Below are 20,000 nucleotides of genomic sequence, written 5' to 3'. Positions count from 1 at the left end.
GTGGTTTTTGTTGTTGTTGTTTGTTTGTTTTTTGGCGCTTTTTCTTGTCGCTGTTGCTGCTGTAGGTGGTGATCGCTGTTACTGCTGTTGTTGTTGTGCTGCTGCTGCTGCTGTTGTTGTTGTGTTGCTGCTGCTGTTGCTGCTGTTGTTGTTGCTGCTGCTGCTGTTGCAATTGCTGTTGAGATAGAGTGATATGGTCACAGAGAGTGAGATGGAGAGAGGGGGAGGGAGAGAGAGAGACGGAAGGAGAGAGTGAAGGGATAAAGAGAGATAGGGGGAGAGCGAGAAAGAGGGGGAGGGGGGAGAGAGAGAGGGGGAGAAAGAAAGAGGCAGACAGACAGAGAGAGACGAATAGATAGATAGATAGATAGATAGAGAGACAGACAGACAGACAGACAGACAGATAGATAGACAGATAGCTAGATAGACAGACAGACAGATAGATAGATAGACAGATAGATAGATAGATAGATAGATAGATAGATAGACAGACAGACAGATAGATAGACAGATAGATAGACAGACAGACAGACAGATAGACAGACAGACAGATAGATAGATAGACAGATAGCTAGATAGACAGACAGACAGATAGATAGATAGATAGACAGATAGATAGATAGATAGATAGATAGATAGATAGATAGATAGATAGATAGACAGACAGACAGATAGATAGATAGATAGATAGATAGATAGATAGATTGATAGATGATGACAAGGACAAATTAATGGACATTCTATATTGACAATAGCCTATTTTGTTTTTGTGTTAATGGTGGAGAGATTGGGGTGGGGGGAGGGGGTATCAACAAAAAGCAAAAAGAAAAAACGGATGCATAGAATACATAACAGCATATCATGCAAGTCAAAATCGTCGTATCTATTTTCTGTCTGCTATTTCAAGCAACGTTGATGACAATCGCCCTTACAGAAGTGCTGGTTCAATAAATGATACATTGTATAATAAATGACCCAACCGACAATAATTCATCAGGTCTTTTGAAAATGTCAAGCGGTTATTTGTATTTGATATGATGTTGCCCTTCGAACGTTATTTACAAGCAAAGAGCTCATCCACACTGGTGGAGGGATAGAGTTCTCTCTATGAGTGCTATCACCGTAACTCTCTTTCTCTCTCCACCCCCCTCCCCCACCTCCCTCTCTGTTCGTCTGTGTGTGTGTGTGTGTGTGTGTGTGTGTGTGTGTGTGTGTGTGTGTGTGTGTCTGAATGTCCAGACAGATCATTTTAACTAGACGCTTCCAAAGTAGCTGAACAAGTACAGAGAAAATAAATATTTCGCACACAAGTGCTGTGCATTGGCTTGGAAAATGACAATTATTTTGCTAAACATTTGCTAACCAGCATGTCTTGTGCCGTCTGTCACAATTTAACGTGCAAAGATGATTAATTATTCACGAGATATTATTTTAGATACCACAATTGTTTTTTTCTCTCTCACAACGTATGAAGTTGCCTCTTCCTTGGAAAGTATTCAAACGTTCCCACCAAGTACAGCGTGTGAAGGGGTTTCTATTTCAGTTTATCTTCATTTCTAATCTTTGCAAAGTTATTTTGAAATAACGGAAAAGGTAGTTTGGTTGCTGCATGCAGGCACTTGTTTCACTCCACTACTGTATTCTACGAACGCATTCTTGTGTTTCCGAACGACTGTTACTTGTTTTCAGTTGGATCTTGGGGGTGGGGGGGGGGGGGGGGGGGAACATGATGGTGCAGCCATTTTTGTTTGTTTGAGTTTGGATCGGTTGAAACAAACTGACACTTCAAGTGTGTGTATCTGATTTGCACACATTGGTTTTTGTATTTGTATTTCTTTTTTTTTCTTTTTTTATCACAACAGATTTCTCTGTGTGAAATTCGGGCTGCTCTGCTCTCTCCAGGGAGAGCGTGTCGCTACACTACAGCGCCATAACCCCCCCCCCCCCCCCCCCCCCCCCCGACCCCCCGACCCCCCGACCCCCCCACCAGGAGTAGTAAGCAATTCAAAAGGCAATCCACATCAATCATGCAATTCAGTTTTCATCGTCGATATCATCATGGTGTCATCGTCGTCGTCATCGTCACTTTGTAATCATGTTATTCAACATCAGTCGTCATCGTTGTCGAACTCATCAAAGTGATGTAATAAACATGACTGTTACGTCATAGTTTCTCCATCATCGTCATCAAAGTTTTCGTCGTCGTCGTCATCCTCCTACTCCTCCTTGTCCCCCTTCCTCTCCTCCTCCTCCTCCTCCTACTACTGCTACTACTGCTACTGCTATTGCCACAACTGCTGCTATTGCTACTACTGTTGCTATTGCTACTACCTCTGCTGTTGCTGCTGCTGCTACAACTGCTGCTATTGCTACTACTGCTGTTGCTGTTGCTACTACTACTACTACTACATCACACGTGTGGCTTTGCTGTGTCTTGTTTGCAGGAATCGGAAGGAGTGAGAGGAGAGAGAGAGAGAGGGAGGGGCCTGTTTAACCTGTCACCACCCACCGACCATGGACACTTTTCTGTTACGACTTCGCCGCGAGGCCGAGGTGAACGCTGCAGCGGCGGTAACGGAAGCCTCGGCGGGCGCGGGCGGCATCGGCGAAGGAGATGACGTCACAAGCGCCGGCGAAAGCGGCGGAGGGGTGCATTCGAAAATCGACGAGATGAAGGACAAGCTGATTGAGGAGTTCAAGAAATGTGAGTGGTGTGGTGCGGTTTGGAAGAGAGAGAGAGGGGAACTTGGTGAGGAGATAGAGAGAGGGGGGCGGGGGTGGGGGGGGACCTTGGTGAGGAGAGAGAGAGAGGGGGGGGGGGTGGAGAGGACAGAGCGGCAGACCAACAGACAAGCAGACTAAAGCTTTTAACACCTCTTTCTTTGGAGAACACACAGTTGTGTGCACAACTCTCTCTCTGTGTGTGTGTGTGTGTGTGTGTGTGTGTGTGTGTGTGTGTGTGTGTGTGTGTGTGTAGGAAGGAAGGAAGGAATTTTTGTTTAATGTCCCGTCACACATATCGGTGATTGAAGACATTTTGTAAAAGTATTTATGAATACATCTGAGTATTATTGGTTAGAAGGGGTGGGAGATGTGGATGAATGGAGGGTTTGGGGAAACTGGGCAAATGAGGGTAAAAATGTGGGTGAAATTTGAAAGAAAAACAAAACAAACAAACAAACAAACAAACAAAAAAAACCCTCTAAATACAGTTACAGGAAATTACTTAAAGGACTTCGTAAAAGAGAAGTCGTTAAACTGACAAGCGAAACAACTGATAATGAATGCAAAAAGTCAAAAACATCAACGTTCTCAGTCACTTGTGAAGACACACTTTCGTGTACAAAAGGCTTCATCAAGCTACAGTGAAAAATTATATGCTCAATTGTCAGGTTATAAAGCATATACACTTGACATTAGAACAATACTTGGTCCGTAATGAATTTGATGATAGTCTGAGAGCTAAGCTCAGAATTGGTCTGCGAATCGGACCAAAGTCTGAGAGAGTCAACTGACGAGGTTTTAGACTTGAATTCAAGCACCTATAAAAGTCTCTTTCTAGTATATTGCTTATTTCCTTGTATGACAATGGGCAATATACTTTTATACTATCTATATGATTTTTTGCTCCCCTTTTTGCTGCCCTATCTGCTTGGTCGTTATAACGGAATCCAGTGTGGGATGGTATCCAACAAAAATCAACATTTGTACCCTTCACAAATAGGGAGTGCAATAAATACCTAATTTCAAAAAATAAATCTTCTCTTTGATTATTCTCAAAAAGGAGCAAACCTTTTAAGACAGATTGAGAATCAACACAAAATAGGATATTACTTATTATGATTGGTATATCAACAAGATGATTTAAAGCCATAAGGATGGCCACCAATTCAGCTGTAAAAATTGAATGTCCCGTACCTAAATAATATGATTTTTCTGTTTTTAGGTCAGGAATGACAAAAGCAGATCCTGCACTGCTATCATCCAGGACCGAGCCATCAGTGTAAACTTTTAAATGATAATCAAAATTTTCTTCTAATTCAATTCTGACAGATGCTGCTATTATATGTGGAGATTCTCCTTTTGTTGTGTCAGAAGCACATATGTTGACGTTTGCTTTTGTTAACTCCCAGGGAGGGACAGGTGGCACCAGAACACGAGGTGCCATATCATGCAAATCAATGTCTGAAGAATTTAAAATATCTGACACATATGTGCGAATTTGTGTGTGTGTGTGTGTGTGTGTGCGTGTGTGTGTGTTTTACACCCAGAGAGAGAGAGAGAGAGAGAGAGAGAGATGGTGACCAAAACGGAGCGAAGTGAAACATGTACTCGGTAATTATTACGTCGCCATATCTGACATCAGCAGACGCAGATTGTGGATTGCATAACATAGTGTCTTGTGTTCATCAGTCTAGGCTAATTTCGCCTCGTGCGTACACACATGCAGAAGATCAAAGACGCACGTTCAACACCCCTGCAGTTCATGTCGGCTGTCGACTGGTTATGGGAACACGAACCTACCCAGCATGTAGACTCCCGAAAAGTGAGCACCACTGCTGAAACATCAACGTAGAAATGGTCACACACGAAGGCCCCAAAGAAAAACAACAACAACAGCATACTCGTGGATACGAATATTCGAATGTAAGAGGGTTGCAGCCTGATAAGGTGAAGAACTGTATGGCTGTGGCAGCGCTGTGAGCTATAAGCTGCACGGTGAGATAGGTGACATTTATCGCTGTAGCGGCGGCGAGACAGATGATATTAGTCATTGTTAAGGCGGCGAGACAGATGATATTAGTCATTGTTAAGGCGGCGAGACAGATGATATTAGTCATTGTTGAGGCGGCGAGACGGATGATGTTAGTCATTGTTGGTTCGACGACACAGATGATGTTACTCATCGTTGGGGCGATGACAGATGATATTAGTCACTGTTGAGATGATGAAACAAATGATATTAGTCAATGTTGAAGCGACGAGACAGATATTAGTCATTGTTTGGTGGCGAGACATATCATATTAGTCATTGCTGAGGCGGCGAGACAGATGATGTTATTCATCGTTGGGGCGATGACAGATGATATTAGTCACTGTTGAGATGATGAAACAAATGATATTAGTCACTGTTGAGGTGATGAAACAAATGATATTAGTCACTGTTGAGGCGACGAGACAGATGATATTAGTCATTGTTGAGGCGGCGAGACAGATGATATTAGTCATTGTTGAGGCGGCGAGACGGATGATATTAGTCACTGTTGAGGTGACGAGACAGATGATATTAGTCATTGTTGAGGCGGTGAGACAGATATTAGTCATTGTTTGGGTGGCGAGACATATCACATTAGTCATTGTTGAGGTGGTGAGACAGATGATGTTATTCATCGTTGGGGCGATGACAGATGATGTTTGTCACTGTTGAGATGAAACAAATGATATTAGTCGCTGTTGAGGCGGCGAGACAGATGATATTATTCACTGTTGAGGCGACGAGACAGATGATGTTAGTCACTGTTGAGGCGGCGAAACAAATATCAGTTACTGTTGAAGCGGCGAGACAGATGATATTAGTCATTGTTGAGGTGACGAGACAGATGATGTTAGTCATTGTTGAGGCGGCGAGACAGATGATGTTATTCATCGTTGGGGCGATGACAGATGATATTAGTCACTGTTGAGATGATGAAACAAATGATATTAGTCACTGTTGAGGCGACGAGACAGATGATATTAGTCATTGTTGAGGCGGCGATACAGGTGATATTAGTCACTGTTGGGCGGCGAGACAGATAATATTAGTCATTGTTGAAGCGGCGAGACAGATGATGTTAGTCATTGTTGAGGCGGCGAGACAGATGATATTAGTCTCTTTTTTTTCTTTTTTCTTTTTTTTGTGGCCCCATCATATGCACCGTTTCAGTGGCATTACTCCGACGCCGCTCATTTAGATTCCCCATACACGGCCACACCCGGGTTCGTCCGTTGCAGTTCCAGCGTCGGCAGTCCACTGTTGAGATGATGAAACAAATGATATTAGTCACTGTTGAGGCGGCGAGACAGATGATGTTAGTCATTGTTGAGGCGGCGAGACATGATATTAGTCATTGTTGAAGTGACGAGACGGATGATATTAGTCACTGTTGAGGTGACGAGACAGATGATATTAGTCATTGTTGAGGTGACAAGACAGATGATATTAGTCACTGTTGAGGTGACGAGACAGATGATATTAGTCATTGTTGGGCGGCGTGACAGATTAAAGTCATTCTTGATTTGACGAGGCATATGATATTAGTCATTGCTGAGGCGACGATACAGATATATGTCATTGTTGATTCGACGAGAAAGATGATGTTAGTCATTGTTGAAGTGACGAGACATGATATTAGTCACTGTTGAGGTGACGAGACAGATGATATTAGTCATTGTTGAGGTGACGATACAGGTGATATTAGTCATTGTTGAGGCGACGAGACAGATGATGTAAGTCATTGTTGAGGCGATGAGACAACTGATATTTATCACTGTTGAAAATATGAGACAAATGACATTTACCACTGTTAAACTGATGAGACAAATGATATTAGTTACTGTTGAGGCGATGGGAAAGATGACATTGATCAGTGTTGAGGCAATGAGACAGATGACATCAGTTACTAACTCCATGGCCGATAGTGTTTCCAATAGTAATCATCGCTCACTGCTCGAATGACGTTTTTTAACCTTATAAACCGATTTTTTTTAAGTAGTGACGCAATAGGCAAAACAGATTCAGGGTTTGGCGTTGTGGGGCTATTCAAAGTGGCGTCAATGCGTGTAGAGTGATCTATATATGCTACGCCACATAAAAAAAAATAGGAGAATTTACTCTTTGAAGACGAATGAAGATGTCTTCTATATTTTACAGGTAAACAAAGAAACAAACAAATAAGCAAACAAACAAAAAAATAACACACACAAAAACCAACAACAACCAAACAAAACCTTTGAACTTAATATTCAGCGAATCACACAGAGTGGCCTCAGCTTTTGAGCAGCGCATCGCGTTACTAGCCTTAGGACAGTGCATCACGTATCTCTGTTCTGTATTGTACATGGACATGCAAATCACTCAAGACAGGTAGAATCAGAACCCAAAATATGAAGGACCTACACACACTGACACAGCGAACTCGGGCTGGTCTTTTACGTGTGCGGTGTCTCTTTATTTTGAAGACCGTTGTTAAATTAAAAAAATAAAATAAAATAAAATAATAACAATAATGATAAAGATCGCACACACACACACACACACACACACACACACACACACACACACACACACACACATACACACACGACACACACGCGCACACACACACACACACACACACACACACACACACGATACACACGCGCGCACACACACACAGAGACACACACACACACACGATACACATGCGCGCGCACGCACGCGCGCGCACACACACAGACACACACAGACACACACACACACACACACACACACACACACACACACACAGACCAGCACAGCACAGCACAACACACACACACACACACACACACACACACACACACACACACACACCCCACGCCTCTTCCCCTCCCCCACCACCACCCCCACAACACGATTACTGTTCTTGGCTCAAGAACTGTAACTCACCTTAAAGGCAGAACTGACTGGCTGGGTTATTTCCCTTGTGCAGTGCCCATCTGGGCGGACATCCTAATCGTGGCCGGAGCCCTGCTGGTGCTGTCCTGCTGCTTCTACTGCATCTGCAAGAGGTGCTGCGGCAAACGGAAGAAGAAGGAGGGCAAGAAAGGGCTGAAGGGGGCCGTGGACCTCAAGAGCGTTCAGCTCCTAGGGAATGCCTACAAGGAGAAGGTGAGCGAGAGGAGAGGGAGGTGGAGGAAGATGAGGAGGAGAGGAGGAGGAGGAAGGGGAGGAAGAGGAGAGAGGAGGGGTGAAAGAAGGTGAGAAAGAGGAGGAAGTGAAGAGGAGGGTGATTTGGGATGTGGTGGATGGGATGGGGGGGGGGCCGGGGGAGTTAAGGAGGAATGAGGCGAGTGTAAGGACTGGAGGGGGAGGAGGTGATTTGGGACCATGACGAGGAGGGGTGGGCGGGCCTACAGAGGGGTGAGATGCATGGGGGGAGGGGAGGGGAGGGGAGAGAGAGGAGGAGGGTGATTTGGGACGTGGGGATGGTGGTGGTGGTGGTGGTGGTGGGCGGTGGGTCTACGGAGGAATGGGATGGATGGGGATTAGCGGGAAGAAAGAGGAAGAGGAGGAGGGTGAATCTGGGGGTCATTAAGGACGGGAGGGGCGGGGGAGGAAATGGAGGTGGACAGACAACAGCACCAGGTGGACCGGAAGGAGCTTTGCTGGAACCCAGGCACTGGCACACGACCCGTGAGGGATGGAGGCTCGCCGTGCCTTCCTCCAGGACAAGACAAGACAGACAAGACAAACCGAGACAAGGCAAGGCAAGGCAAGACAAGACAACAAGACAAGACAAGACAAGCTGAGACAAGAAAGACAAGATAAATTAAGCCGAGACAACACAGGACAAGGCAGGACAAGACACGCCGATACAAGACAAGACAAGCCGAGACAAGACAAGACAAGGCAAACCGAGGCAAGATAGGACCAGGCAGGACAAGACAGGAGAAGGCAAGACAAGGCAAGGCAAGGCAAGGCAAAGCAAGCCAAGAGAAGACAGACGTGACATATTCTTTACTAAAATGTAATAAATGAGCAAGGTACATGCTTCTTTTAACATCCAGCCATCTCATTAAAGAGGGACCATAGCAAAAGATGTTCAATATGCAAACAAATGGGTCAAGAAAAAAAAATGGAAGAAGATCAAAACAGAATGAAATGAGAAACAGGAGGGAGAGGTGTGGAGGAAGATATGTGTGTAGTGTAACAGGAAGTCATTGAGACGACTGGGTGGAACTTGTTTGTACGCTGTTTTTCTTCATCTTCTTCTTCTTCTTCTTCTTCTTCCTCTTCCTCTCTCTCTCTCTCTCTCTCTCTCTCTCTCTCTCTCTCTCTCTCTCTCTCTCTCTCTCTACTTTCTAGAATCCTTTTTTTTTTTTTTTTTTTTTTAAACTATTTTGTTTTCACATGTTGGCTTCGCCAGAAAGGTATTAGCTATCGTTTTCGGGGACGTTTTAACACGGCTTTTGTTTTGCTTGTTTGTTTGTTTGTTTGTTTCTTCTTCTTCTTCTTCTTCTTCTTCTTCTTCTTCTTCTTCTTCTTCTTCTTCTTCTTCTTCTTTTTCTTTCTTCTACAAATAGCGCAGTTTATTACAATCCTTTTTTTTACTTCTCATACGCTTTGATACAACTCGGCTCGACTTTACTCAATACAATGAAATACAATGCAAAGCAATGCAATGCAATACAATACAATACAACACAATACAATACAATATCATTTGTGACATACACTCTTGTTCATGATATCGTTATGCTAGTTATGTCGCCATGTGTTGGAACTTATGTAAATATTATTTACTTCTTTCATTCTCTTCAAAGTCTCCGCGTTCGTTATTTGGGTCTTTTGTGCAGTTATGATTTGGGCAAAAAACAACACGGATGATGATGATGTTGCTGGTATTACCTAGACCATCTTGGGGTTTTTAAAATTATATATATATATATATATATATTTTTTTTTTTTTTTTTTTTTTTTTTTAGCATGGCTATTTTTTTCATTTATTTATTTTCGTGTATTGATTCTATTTTAGGGTGTTGGCATTAATTGTGACAACTTCTCTTTCGTTCCTTTCATTTGTTCTGTTCTATGTTTTCTCTTCTTTGCGCTTTGGTGCTTCCCTAAGTTTTACTTTTCTTTCTTTCTTTCTTTCTTTTTCCTGTCTTTCTTTCTGCCTTTCTCTCTCTTTCTATAGTTCTTTTGTACACATGTACACACGTTCTTCCCATATTTATTTGGCCCCCATCCACCAGTCGTGTGTTAAATGTTTAAGTCGTGAATCGATGACATTATTCTGGATCGTGTGAAAAGATGTGCATCAAAAGGACAACAGACATCACTTGACGCCAGTTTAATGGATCCGTTTGAACCCATTGCTCAGGGTGTCATTGTCCTGCTTATAAAGACACCACGTGAATAGTTTCAGTTTCAGTTTCAGTAGCTCAAGGAGGCGTCACTGCGTTCGGACAAATCCATATACGCTACACCCCGCGATTTGTCAGGCCTTGAAAAAAAATAAGTAAATAAATAATGGATAAATACATAAAAAAGAACTACTACTACTAATAATAATATGTATAAGGCGCAAAAACTCTATGAAGTCAACTACAAACGTAAAAAAAAACATAAAAAAAACAAAAAACAAAAAAACAACACGTGAATAGAAACAAAGAAATGTAAACGTTCAATGTAAATACAAGCACAAGAGAGAAAAGAAATATAAGCTCACAGCAAATAGAAGAAACTGCTCGGTACCCTTCATTTGTCTGTGTGCAAACGGACTGACAGCATTTTAAATTGATTAAGCAGAACTGGCGTGTGCGCACTCTTTCAGTCGCGAATGTAACGGTCCTGTTTACTACAGATAGGTTCAAACACCAGAAGGCTAGCAGCATTGGTAGTTACGATGTAGTTATTCTTAAAACGTTGTTCTGTGTCTCATATGGATCCCTGTTTTCGCTTACGCTTACAAATGGGGGACATATTCAATTGGATTTCATGGTGAGTGTGTCCCGAGATAATTCACTTATCTTCTTTTCTTTAATTTCTTTTTGTTTTTGTTTTTTTGTGGCATAGAATTTGACTTAGCATGATGACATTTCATCTGATAGACAAATGACAGTTTTCTTTTCCTTACTTACACTTTTTGTGTTTTCCTCTTCACTTTCATTGCATGTCCATTTTTTTTTTAAATATTATTTTTCTCCCGTATCTTGCCCACCTTTGATTTGAATCCATTTCTTCGAGTCTGATTTTTTTTTGTTAGATAAAAGACACTGAAAATAGATAAGAATAATCCTGATTTATTTCATATTAAAGTTGTGTAATTATTATTATTAAGAAGAAGAAATACGTCTTCTTTGAAAAGAGCGTAGCTTTTATTGTGGTAATGAGAGGGATTTTTTTAACTTTGGTAAATCACAAACCACGTTGAAAATAGTGAGATTTTTTAGTATGTATATACAACCAATTTGCTTTTTAAAAAAGAAGAAAAAAGCATGGTTGTACAACTTTTTATGAGATGCTACTCAAAGACGATTGGCTAAAATGTAGGTCAACACGAGATCTCGGAACTCATGTGGCATGCAGCGAGAATAACTGAATGTCCGTTTCAGAAATGAGACGATAATCTGTTTCTGCAGGGACTGGAAAATATGTTTTGATACAACAGCATACTTCAGAACGTGAAAGAAAACCTTTTGTTCATTTTGTTTTGTTTTCATTTTGTTTTTTTTAGTTCTTATACTGTACTGATTTGCATTTTTTTTTATCATTCTAACTATACCTTGTTTGGTTTGTTTTTTTACACGGTTCCACGAAACTAGAACTGGCACATAGTTTTAGCACCTCAGTAGTTGAACAGACAAAGCCTGATTTGTTAGACGCTGATGTAGCCATGCTTTCTGCACAACCCTTTAAATGATTTAGTTGTACGCTATATTCACACACACACACAGAGGAAAGAAACAGAAAGAGAGACAGCAAGAAAGAAAGCATAGTTTCTCCATGTGTAGATTGTAGTATCACCAAAACGAAAACATAGTTATTGTTTGATGATTAAGAAAAAAAAATAGTCCTCGCAAAGCTGAAAATACATGGGGCTATCAATATCGATTTGAATTCCACATTTTGTGATTTCTGACTGTCAGGTTGACAGATGTTTTAAGTTTTTTACACATGGTATTAACTCTCAGGACATTGTTTATCACCGATTTTTGTTTGTTTTGGTTTTGGTTTTCTTTGTGTGCCTTGTAGGTTTGTCTAGACTCAATTTTTGTGTGTACTCTGATTGTAGTCCGTATAAGTCACCGACCTTTGTTGGAACTGTTCGAATCATGTCTGCAATAATGTCTGTATATCATATTTTTCTGGCATCTTGACATGATTTGTGTATTATGTTGTGAAGTAATTCCAAGGTACGGACATAGGGTGGAATTCTATGTCTTGAGATAACCAGACTTAATGATGATCGCAGCTGTCCTATTTCAGTGAGCTTTGCCGAGGAAGCCAATGTTGCTGTACAAAATATGTCACATGACCACTCAGTTGTCCAGCATGTCTTACTACTAATATCCTCTTTGCTTTGGGCATTTGGTCAAACCATGTGGACTTAAAAAAGAAAATATGGAAAGAAGTTACAACTAGGTAATGGAAGCAGTCGTGGTTTCGTGCCTGGTGAACTTCTGTTTTCATCGCATGAAATGTAAAAGCATGACAACTGTGTACAAGTCATAACTCATTCTGTGGAAACGATTTCGTTTCCGAGTGCAATGTCTTCCACAAGCAGTGTTTTTTCCCACCTTGAGCACAGGCAAAAAACTAAAAGCAGCTCCTTCTGCTCAGCAGTGGATATATCTAAGCCCATCCGCTTCAGCCTTGAGAGTATTCGTAGGTTATGGTTCCTGCTCACAAAATAGACTGTACCTAAGATTTTCCTGACTTTAAACAAAGAAAGAAAAGAAAAGATAGCCTGACAGTTGAACAGAGGAAAGCTCTCAGATCAGTTCTTCCCAGTGTCCCAAGGTGTACATGTGATGCTTTTTCTCTTTACCCCAATGTGAGTAACAACGTGGGACAATGAGCAGTAACAAAACTGATGAAGAACCCATACAGTGTTGGTGTTGACTTCATCTCAGAAGCTGTAACCATTGTCCGCGACAATAATAATCTGCCAATGCCCAGACGGAGAAAGATACCACATAACGCACGTCCGATCAGAGGTACAGCTATGGGGCCCAATAATGCTTGCGATTATGTGGGTGTTTTTTGTCTGAGTTGGACAGTTGGCTGTTTTCAGAATCGCCCAGTTCCCTCATTGTCGTAATGATTACCAAAAAATCTGAAGGACCTATACAAAATAGATTTCTTGATTGGTCCAGATTCAGGGACGATAACTTTACCATCCTCCTGTATAACAAGGACGTTGAGTCTTTCAGTAACTGTTTGAAGTCTCACCATCCCCCATACAGAAATAGTTTGTGACTCATGGTCATTAAATAGAATACTCAGATGTGTCACATCAGCTTAAAGATGGGAAAATTACCACATTTTTTCTGTAAACTTAACCCACTCCTACATACCATCAAACGGTTGCCATTCACCAGAAGATTTTTTTTAAAGGTGTCTGATCTTCATTGACGATAACGGCCTATAAAGAATAGGCGAATATTCACAATACATTGCTCTATCCGGATGGTCATTTAACACAACAAAAGCCAGATTAAAAGAAGAGGCTTCCAAGAGCACAAACAAATTTCAACAAAAACCTAGAGACAAATTACAGAACAGAAAGTTGCACGTTGACCACTTATGACCCAAGAGTCAGGTCAAAATCGTCCATCATTTAAAAAGAATCAACATCTCCTGTATACCTATGAGGTAGACAAGGAAATCCTTCCCCAAAATGCATTATACCTGCTGATCTCAAAAGGCCACACTTGGCTGAGATCTACAAACCCACTGTTCCTAAACCTGTCAATGGATCCGCTAATAACCTAGTTTTATTTGTGTAACACTCTCTCTCTCTCTCTCTCTGAAGTAACAGTATGTATGTATGCGTGTATGTATGTATGTATGTATGTATGTATATTGTGAAGAGAGTGTGAACCTACCCTACCCTACCACCTCCTTATATATATATATATATATATATATGTATGTGTGTGTGTGTGTGTGTGTGTGTGTGTGTGTGTGTGTAATAGATACATGTATATATATATATATATATATATATATATATATATATATATATATATATATTCATGACTTTATTCCTATCCGAAATTGTTTCTTTTCTGGCCTGTTCTAGTGACTGCTGGTGATCAGAAAAAAAGATGTCTGATATGCTCTGATGACATTGTGAGATGTTCGGACAGCCTATGACCTTGTCCTGGATGTCCTTGAATCTTTCTTTATGATTCTCTAGCATGCCACTGTGCCTTTGTGAGGACTGTCGTGAAGATTTGTTTTAACATCTTTGTGTTGTTTTTTTCGCATCTTCTTGCCAGTTGTTCTTGTAGCTTTTTGACGTGTTCTGAAGACTGTCATCTGTCTTGATGGCGTGTTTCAGTGACTTTGTCATCTGTCTTGATAACGTTTTGACTTGACCTTGTGGCTTTCTCATCTGTCCTGATAACATAACCGCGGGGCCTGTCTCTTGACCTTGACCTGATGATGATCTGATGATTTGTTTTTTTTAAACCTGTTCCGATGATGACCTTGACCTGTCCCGGTGATTATATCAATGACCTGTCCTGACTGTGATGCGTCATGTCCCGTCCCGATGATGTCCTTACCTTAACTTGGAGATGACCTTGACCTGTCCTGACGATGACCTTGACCTGTGCTCAGGTGCAGCCTGACCTGGAGGAGCTGCCTGTCAACATGGAGGACAACGAGGACGCGGAGAGCACCAAGTCAGAGGTCAAGCTGGGCAAGCTGCAGTTCTCTCTGGACTACGACTTCCAGAAAGGAGAAGTGAGTGTGGCTGGCGGTGGGTAGGGGGTGTAGGGTAGTGTACTGTGTGTATGTGTGTGAGTGTGTGTGTGTGTGTGTGTGTGTGTGTGTGTGTGTGTGTGTGTGTGTGTGTGTGTGTGTGTTTGGATGGAAGGGGAAGGGAGGGGGAGAAGGATGAAGAGGAGAGGAGACGCGAGCAGAATCGGTCTGCAGGCGTCAGACTTTTGATCCAGTGTTCACCAGTGATCATCAGACTTCGAGCACCCGTTTCGACTTGGGCTGAATCGCATGAGAAGATCTTTTCGGCGCAAAGTTTGCTTCGAGTTAAGAATGTTCCTCAGTATATGGAATTTTCCCGTGGAGTTGGGAACATTCTTAATGATAAGCAAACTTAGCCGCTGCTAAGTTCGTTCATGAGCCCCACCTTTGGTGCTGTGTCCATGGGAAAGGCACTTCCCTCCGATCTGTCCTGACTTCACCCAGGTGTGAATGGAATGCTGACTTCGGTTAGGGAAGGGTAAGATGGCGACAGAAGAGGATTGGACATAGACACAGTTGACATGAAATCACTGCCCCGATGGCCGTTAAAGGCTATGGGACCTATAACCTTTTTTATGGGAGAGGAAAAGTGTATGGGTTCTGCAAACGATACATTGCATCTGCACAACTGTTTGCAGTTTCCCCGACTTCCAGAAAGAATAAAGTGTACAGGTTTTTGAAATGGTATGCTGTCATCATCGTCAGCATGAGGAGGAAGCTCAAATGGTACGGGACACCTCACAAGCTCCGACAGGCTTGAAAAGACCATCTTGCAGTGCACCGTACCAGGCAGTAGTAGGAGAGGGAGGCAGAAGAAAATGTGGCAGGACAACATCATAGAATGGACAGACCTGAGTTTCCCAGATTCCCAGAGAGCTGCGAGAGACAGGAACCGATGGAGAGAACTGGACTGGAATCATCTGCCGTGCCCCGACGACCCTGCACTGTGAAGAGGTGAACAATCTGTAAACGTGCAGTTCCACGTAGATGATGACCGCCAGAAAGAAGAGATTGGTGGAGAGGGGTGGAAGAGAAAACGAAAATCTAACAGCTTGTCTGCAGTTCTGTCTTGGTTGTGATTTCAAGGAATCAGAAATCATTTCACTGGGTTCGGGAAACGATGATATCTAAATTAACCACAGGTCTGCCTCTGTTTTTTTTTTAACTTCCGTTTTCAGTTTCAATTTCAGCTTCTCACGGAGGCGTCATTGCGTCGGACAAATCCAAGTACGCCGCACCACTACTGCTGGGTAGATGCCAGACCAGCAGCATAAGCCAACGCGCTTAGTCAGGCCTTGAGTGCATGTATATATATATTTGTGTACCTATCAGAGTGGATTTCTTCTACAGAGTTTTTGCCAGAGGATGACTCTTGTTGCCATTGTTGCTGGGTTGGGGTTTTTTCAGTGCACCAAGTGTGTGCTGCACACGGGACCTCGGTTTACCGTCTCATCCGAATGACCAGACCTTCCAGTCAAACTTGGGAAAAAGGGTGAGGCAGGCATGGAACCCAGACCCTCACGAACACTGCATTGGCAGATAAGCATCTTAACCATTCAGCCGCCTTTCTTCCACTGGACTTGCAGAAGGAGAAATGATTGTGTGGGTTTAGGGTAACGATGATCCATCTTTGCATAACCGCCGCTCTGGCACAACAGGGAATTCCAAACAGGAGATATGAGTTTTTGGAACGATGGTAATCTATGTGCATATCTACAGTTGTGTGACAATTGCCTTCCAGACAGAAGATGCGTTTGTGTCTGTGTTAAGCGGGATGAGGGTGGTAGGGATGGTGGTGTGTTGGTGGTTCGGAAACTAATAACCTGCCTGCCTATTTGCAATTCTGTTTGGAAAAAACACACACACACAAAAAACAACAACAACCCCATCATCTGTGTGAATGCCTGTCGGTTCTCCCACCACTGTGACTGTCACTGAGGAGACGTGAGCGAGTGTATGGATGACACCGTCATTTCCTTACAAAGTCCTGACATAGTCACATGATTTTTTCACAAGATTTTAATGATTGAAGCTCCAGCCCCAAGGACTTCAAAACAAAATGATCAAAGCAAAGAACGCAATATGGTCGATGACAACAATGGTACCACCAAAGACGTAGCATATTAACAACGCACAGCAATTGCTGTGCTGGGGAACTTTTGACATGGTAACCATGCTGTGAAGGTTATTAATGTTGTTTATTATTAGTAGTGTTATTTTGGAAAGATCCTGATGGATGCTGTGTTTGGCTGGACTATGAAAGAAATAGTTGACTGATAATTGGTTTGATTCAGCAGTTGATTGATTGATTCACTGATTGGTGGCTGTTTGCTTAGTTGGTTCGTTCGTTGCTGACCGACTGGATCGTTACTTGGTTGCTTGCTTGCTTGCTTGCTTCGACCCTGACATTGATTGTGGGGTCTGCTGGGGTCTGTAAGCCAACTAGAAATGAATTGGCTCGATTGGTGGGCTGCGTGCTTGTTTGGTTGGTTTTGGAGCTGAGCAGTGGTTGGCTGGTTGACTGATGTATGAGATGGCTGATTGGTTGGTTTTTGTGTGAGTTGCTTGGTTGGTTGGTTGGTTGGTTTGTTACAATATATTTTGGCGGCTTAGTGGCTGATCGATCGATTGATTCATCAGTTCACTGACTGGGTCGTTGGTTGGTTGGTTGGTTGGTTATCTTGACTGATTGTTTTGGGTGGTTGCACAGTTATCGTTTGATGATTTGGTTGATTGACCGACCGACTGACCGACTGACTGACTGACAGACTGACTGATTAATATGAAATGGATGCATTATTATGTGACCTGGGCGTGCTTTCGGGCTCTCTGTTTATCTGTCTCTGCATGTCTGTCTGTCTCTCTGTCTCTCTCTGTCTCTGCCTCTCTGTGTCTCTGTGTCTGTCTGTTTGTCTGTCTGTATCTGTGTGCAATACAATGAGTATTTTGTTAATATACCAAGTATGCACGTGCGATGCGAACAGTGTTCTGGACGCAACGCATTGTTGATGTGTGCGCAAACAATTTAGCCCATGTCCATGCATACTGTTTGCGCAACAATTTATACCCATTAAAGAGATGAACACACACACACACACACACACACACACACACACACACACACACACACACACACACACACACATACGCGGGCGCGCGCGCACGCACACGCACACGCACACACACACAACTGACTGACTGACTGACTGACTGATTGATTGATTGACTGGTTGGTTGGTTGCTTGATTTTCTTGACTGACTGTTTTGATTAGTTGCATATTTGGCTGATTGACTGACAGACTGACTGACTTTGAAGACAAACTGACTGACTGATTGACTGACTGGCTGGCTGGCTGGCTGACTGATGGATACGATGGCCATACCCCTCAACAGCTGTCAGTGACGGTGATCCAAGCAGCCGACTTACCCGGGATGGACATGAGCGGTACCTCTGACCCCTACGTCAAGGTCTTCCTTGCGCCCGACAAGAAGAAGAAGTACGAGACCAAAGTTCACCGCAAGACCCTCAACCCTGTCTTCAACGAAACCTTCACCTTCAAGGTAAAGGGGTGGGGTGGGGGAGTTGTGTTTTGTCTGTGTTCCTAGGGGGTGTGTTTGTGGGTTTGAGGGAGGTATTGGCGGTGGCTCCTTCATCGTCATCAGTATAAACAAAATAGTCTCAAAGTCTGTGGCCTTTCATGCCCTGCTCTCATGGTGACCTCATTTTCGATACCCCTCCACTTCCGTGCTTGGGGTGAGTCCTATCAATGTCGTCAGTGTCGGCAGATTCATGGGGGGCTGTTGTTTGAGGGACGTGGTGGCGGTCTCCACTCTGGGAGGGACGCTCACTCAGTCTGGCTCCGTGACTAAGCCTTTATTGTCGTTAGTAGGGGGCTTAGTAGGTGGTGTCCTAAGTAGGTTAAAACAGAACAGGCACCACTGAACACCACCGAAGTGACTCAGCAGCAGTGCAGGGTCTCCTCTGGTGTGTGGGCTCCTGGCGACCTAACATCGATGGTTCCCTGTGGACTGCCGACGCTGGAACTGCGACGGACGAACCCGGGTGTTTCCGTGTATGGGGGAATCTAAATGAGCGGCGTGGGAGTAATGCCACTGAAACGGTGCAGATGATGGGACAGCAACAAAAAAAAAGAAAGAAAGAAAAAGAAAAAAAAGGGTATTGGCGGTGGGGGATAGGTGTGTGTGCAGGGGTGAGTTAGGTTCACCGCAAGACCCTCAACCCTGTCTTCAATGAAACCTTCACCTTCAAGGTAAAGGGGTGGGGTGGGGGAGTTGTGTTTTGTCTGTGTTCCTGGGTGTGTTTGTGGGTGTGAGGGAGTTGGGGGAAGGGTGGGGTGCAGGGGTGAGTTAGGTTCACCGCAAGATTCTCAACCCTTCCCTCAGCGTAAGCATGGGGTGGGGATGTTTGTCTGCTGTGTTCGTGGGAGAGGAGGGATGGTTTAGGGGTGAGTATGGGGTGGGGAGCCGGGGGATGGGGGGTGTGGTTTGTGTTTGTGGGTGGGTGGGAGGGAAGTGATGCGGTGAGATCAGGTTCACAGGCAAGATTCTCAACCCTGCCCTTAATGGAGCCTTCACCTTCAAGGTAAAAGGGAATGAATGGGGTGGGGGAGTTGTGTGTTCGTTGGGAAGGAGGAGTGGTTAGGGTTGGGAGGGGGGGCATGGGGGTGTGTGGGTATGTTTGTGGGTGGGAGGGGGTGTTGGGGGGAAAGGGGCGAGGGGTTGGTGTGGTGGTTGGCAGTCTCTGTGTGTGTGTGTGTGTGTGTGTGTATGTGTGTGTGTGTGTGTGTGTGTGTGCTGTGAAAATGTTTGTGTTTGTGTGTGGGCGGTGGGGGTGGGGGTGGGTATGGATGGAGATGAAGATATTGCCTTTATGTTTCTTTGGGTTTTTTGTCTTTCGTTGTTGTCTTCTTCTGCCTACAGTTCCCCTTTCTTCCCTTCTTGTTCGCAGTCTTCTGTGCTTGTCATGTGTCTCCTTTGTCCTGTGCAGTCTTCTGTGCTTCTCGTGTGTCTCCTTTGTCCTGTGCAGTCTTCTGTGCTTGTCGTGTGTCTCCTTTGTTCTGTGCAGTCTTCTGTGCTTGTCGTGTGTCTCCTTTGTTCTGTGCAATCTTCTGTGCTTGTCGTTTGTCTCCTTTGTTCTGTGCAGTCTTCTGTGCTTGTCATGTGTCTCCTTTGTTCTGTGCAGTCTTCTGTGCTTGTCGTGTGTCTCCTTTGTCCTGTGCAGTCTTCTGTGCTTGTCGTGTGTCTCCTTTGTCCTGTGCAG

At 43.5% G+C, this 20,000-nt stretch overlaps 1 protein-coding gene across 6 annotated transcripts in view; it reads left to right on the top strand.

Annotated features, from left to right (window-relative positions):
- Positions 1-20,000, top strand: part of LOC143297593 (synaptotagmin-1-like) — a 91,344-nt gene that overhangs the window by 39,334 nt on the left and 32,010 nt on the right. For 4 of the 6 annotated variants that reach the window (XM_076610002.1, XM_076610001.1, XM_076610004.1 and 1 more), the window contains exons 2-5: positions 2,445-2,704; positions 7,713-7,891; positions 14,576-14,701; positions 18,113-18,280. In XM_076610002.1, the coding sequence (XP_076466117.1) occupies positions 2,515-2,704; positions 7,713-7,891; positions 14,576-14,701; positions 18,113-18,280 (663 nt within the window). In that variant the 5' untranslated portion in view covers positions 2,445-2,514. The remainder of the gene's footprint in view (positions 1-2,444; positions 2,705-7,712; positions 7,892-14,575; positions 14,702-18,112; positions 18,281-20,000) is intronic. The other 2 variants (XM_076610006.1, XM_076610005.1) reach the window with 1 other exon arrangement.

Source organism: Babylonia areolata, chromosome 23 (assembly GCF_041734735.1).
Source record: "Babylonia areolata isolate BAREFJ2019XMU chromosome 23, ASM4173473v1, whole genome shotgun sequence".
Classification (NCBI taxonomy): Eukaryota; Metazoa; Mollusca; class Gastropoda; order Neogastropoda; family Buccinidae; genus Babylonia; species Babylonia areolata.
This window is presented reverse-complemented; position numbering and strand designations above follow the sequence as displayed.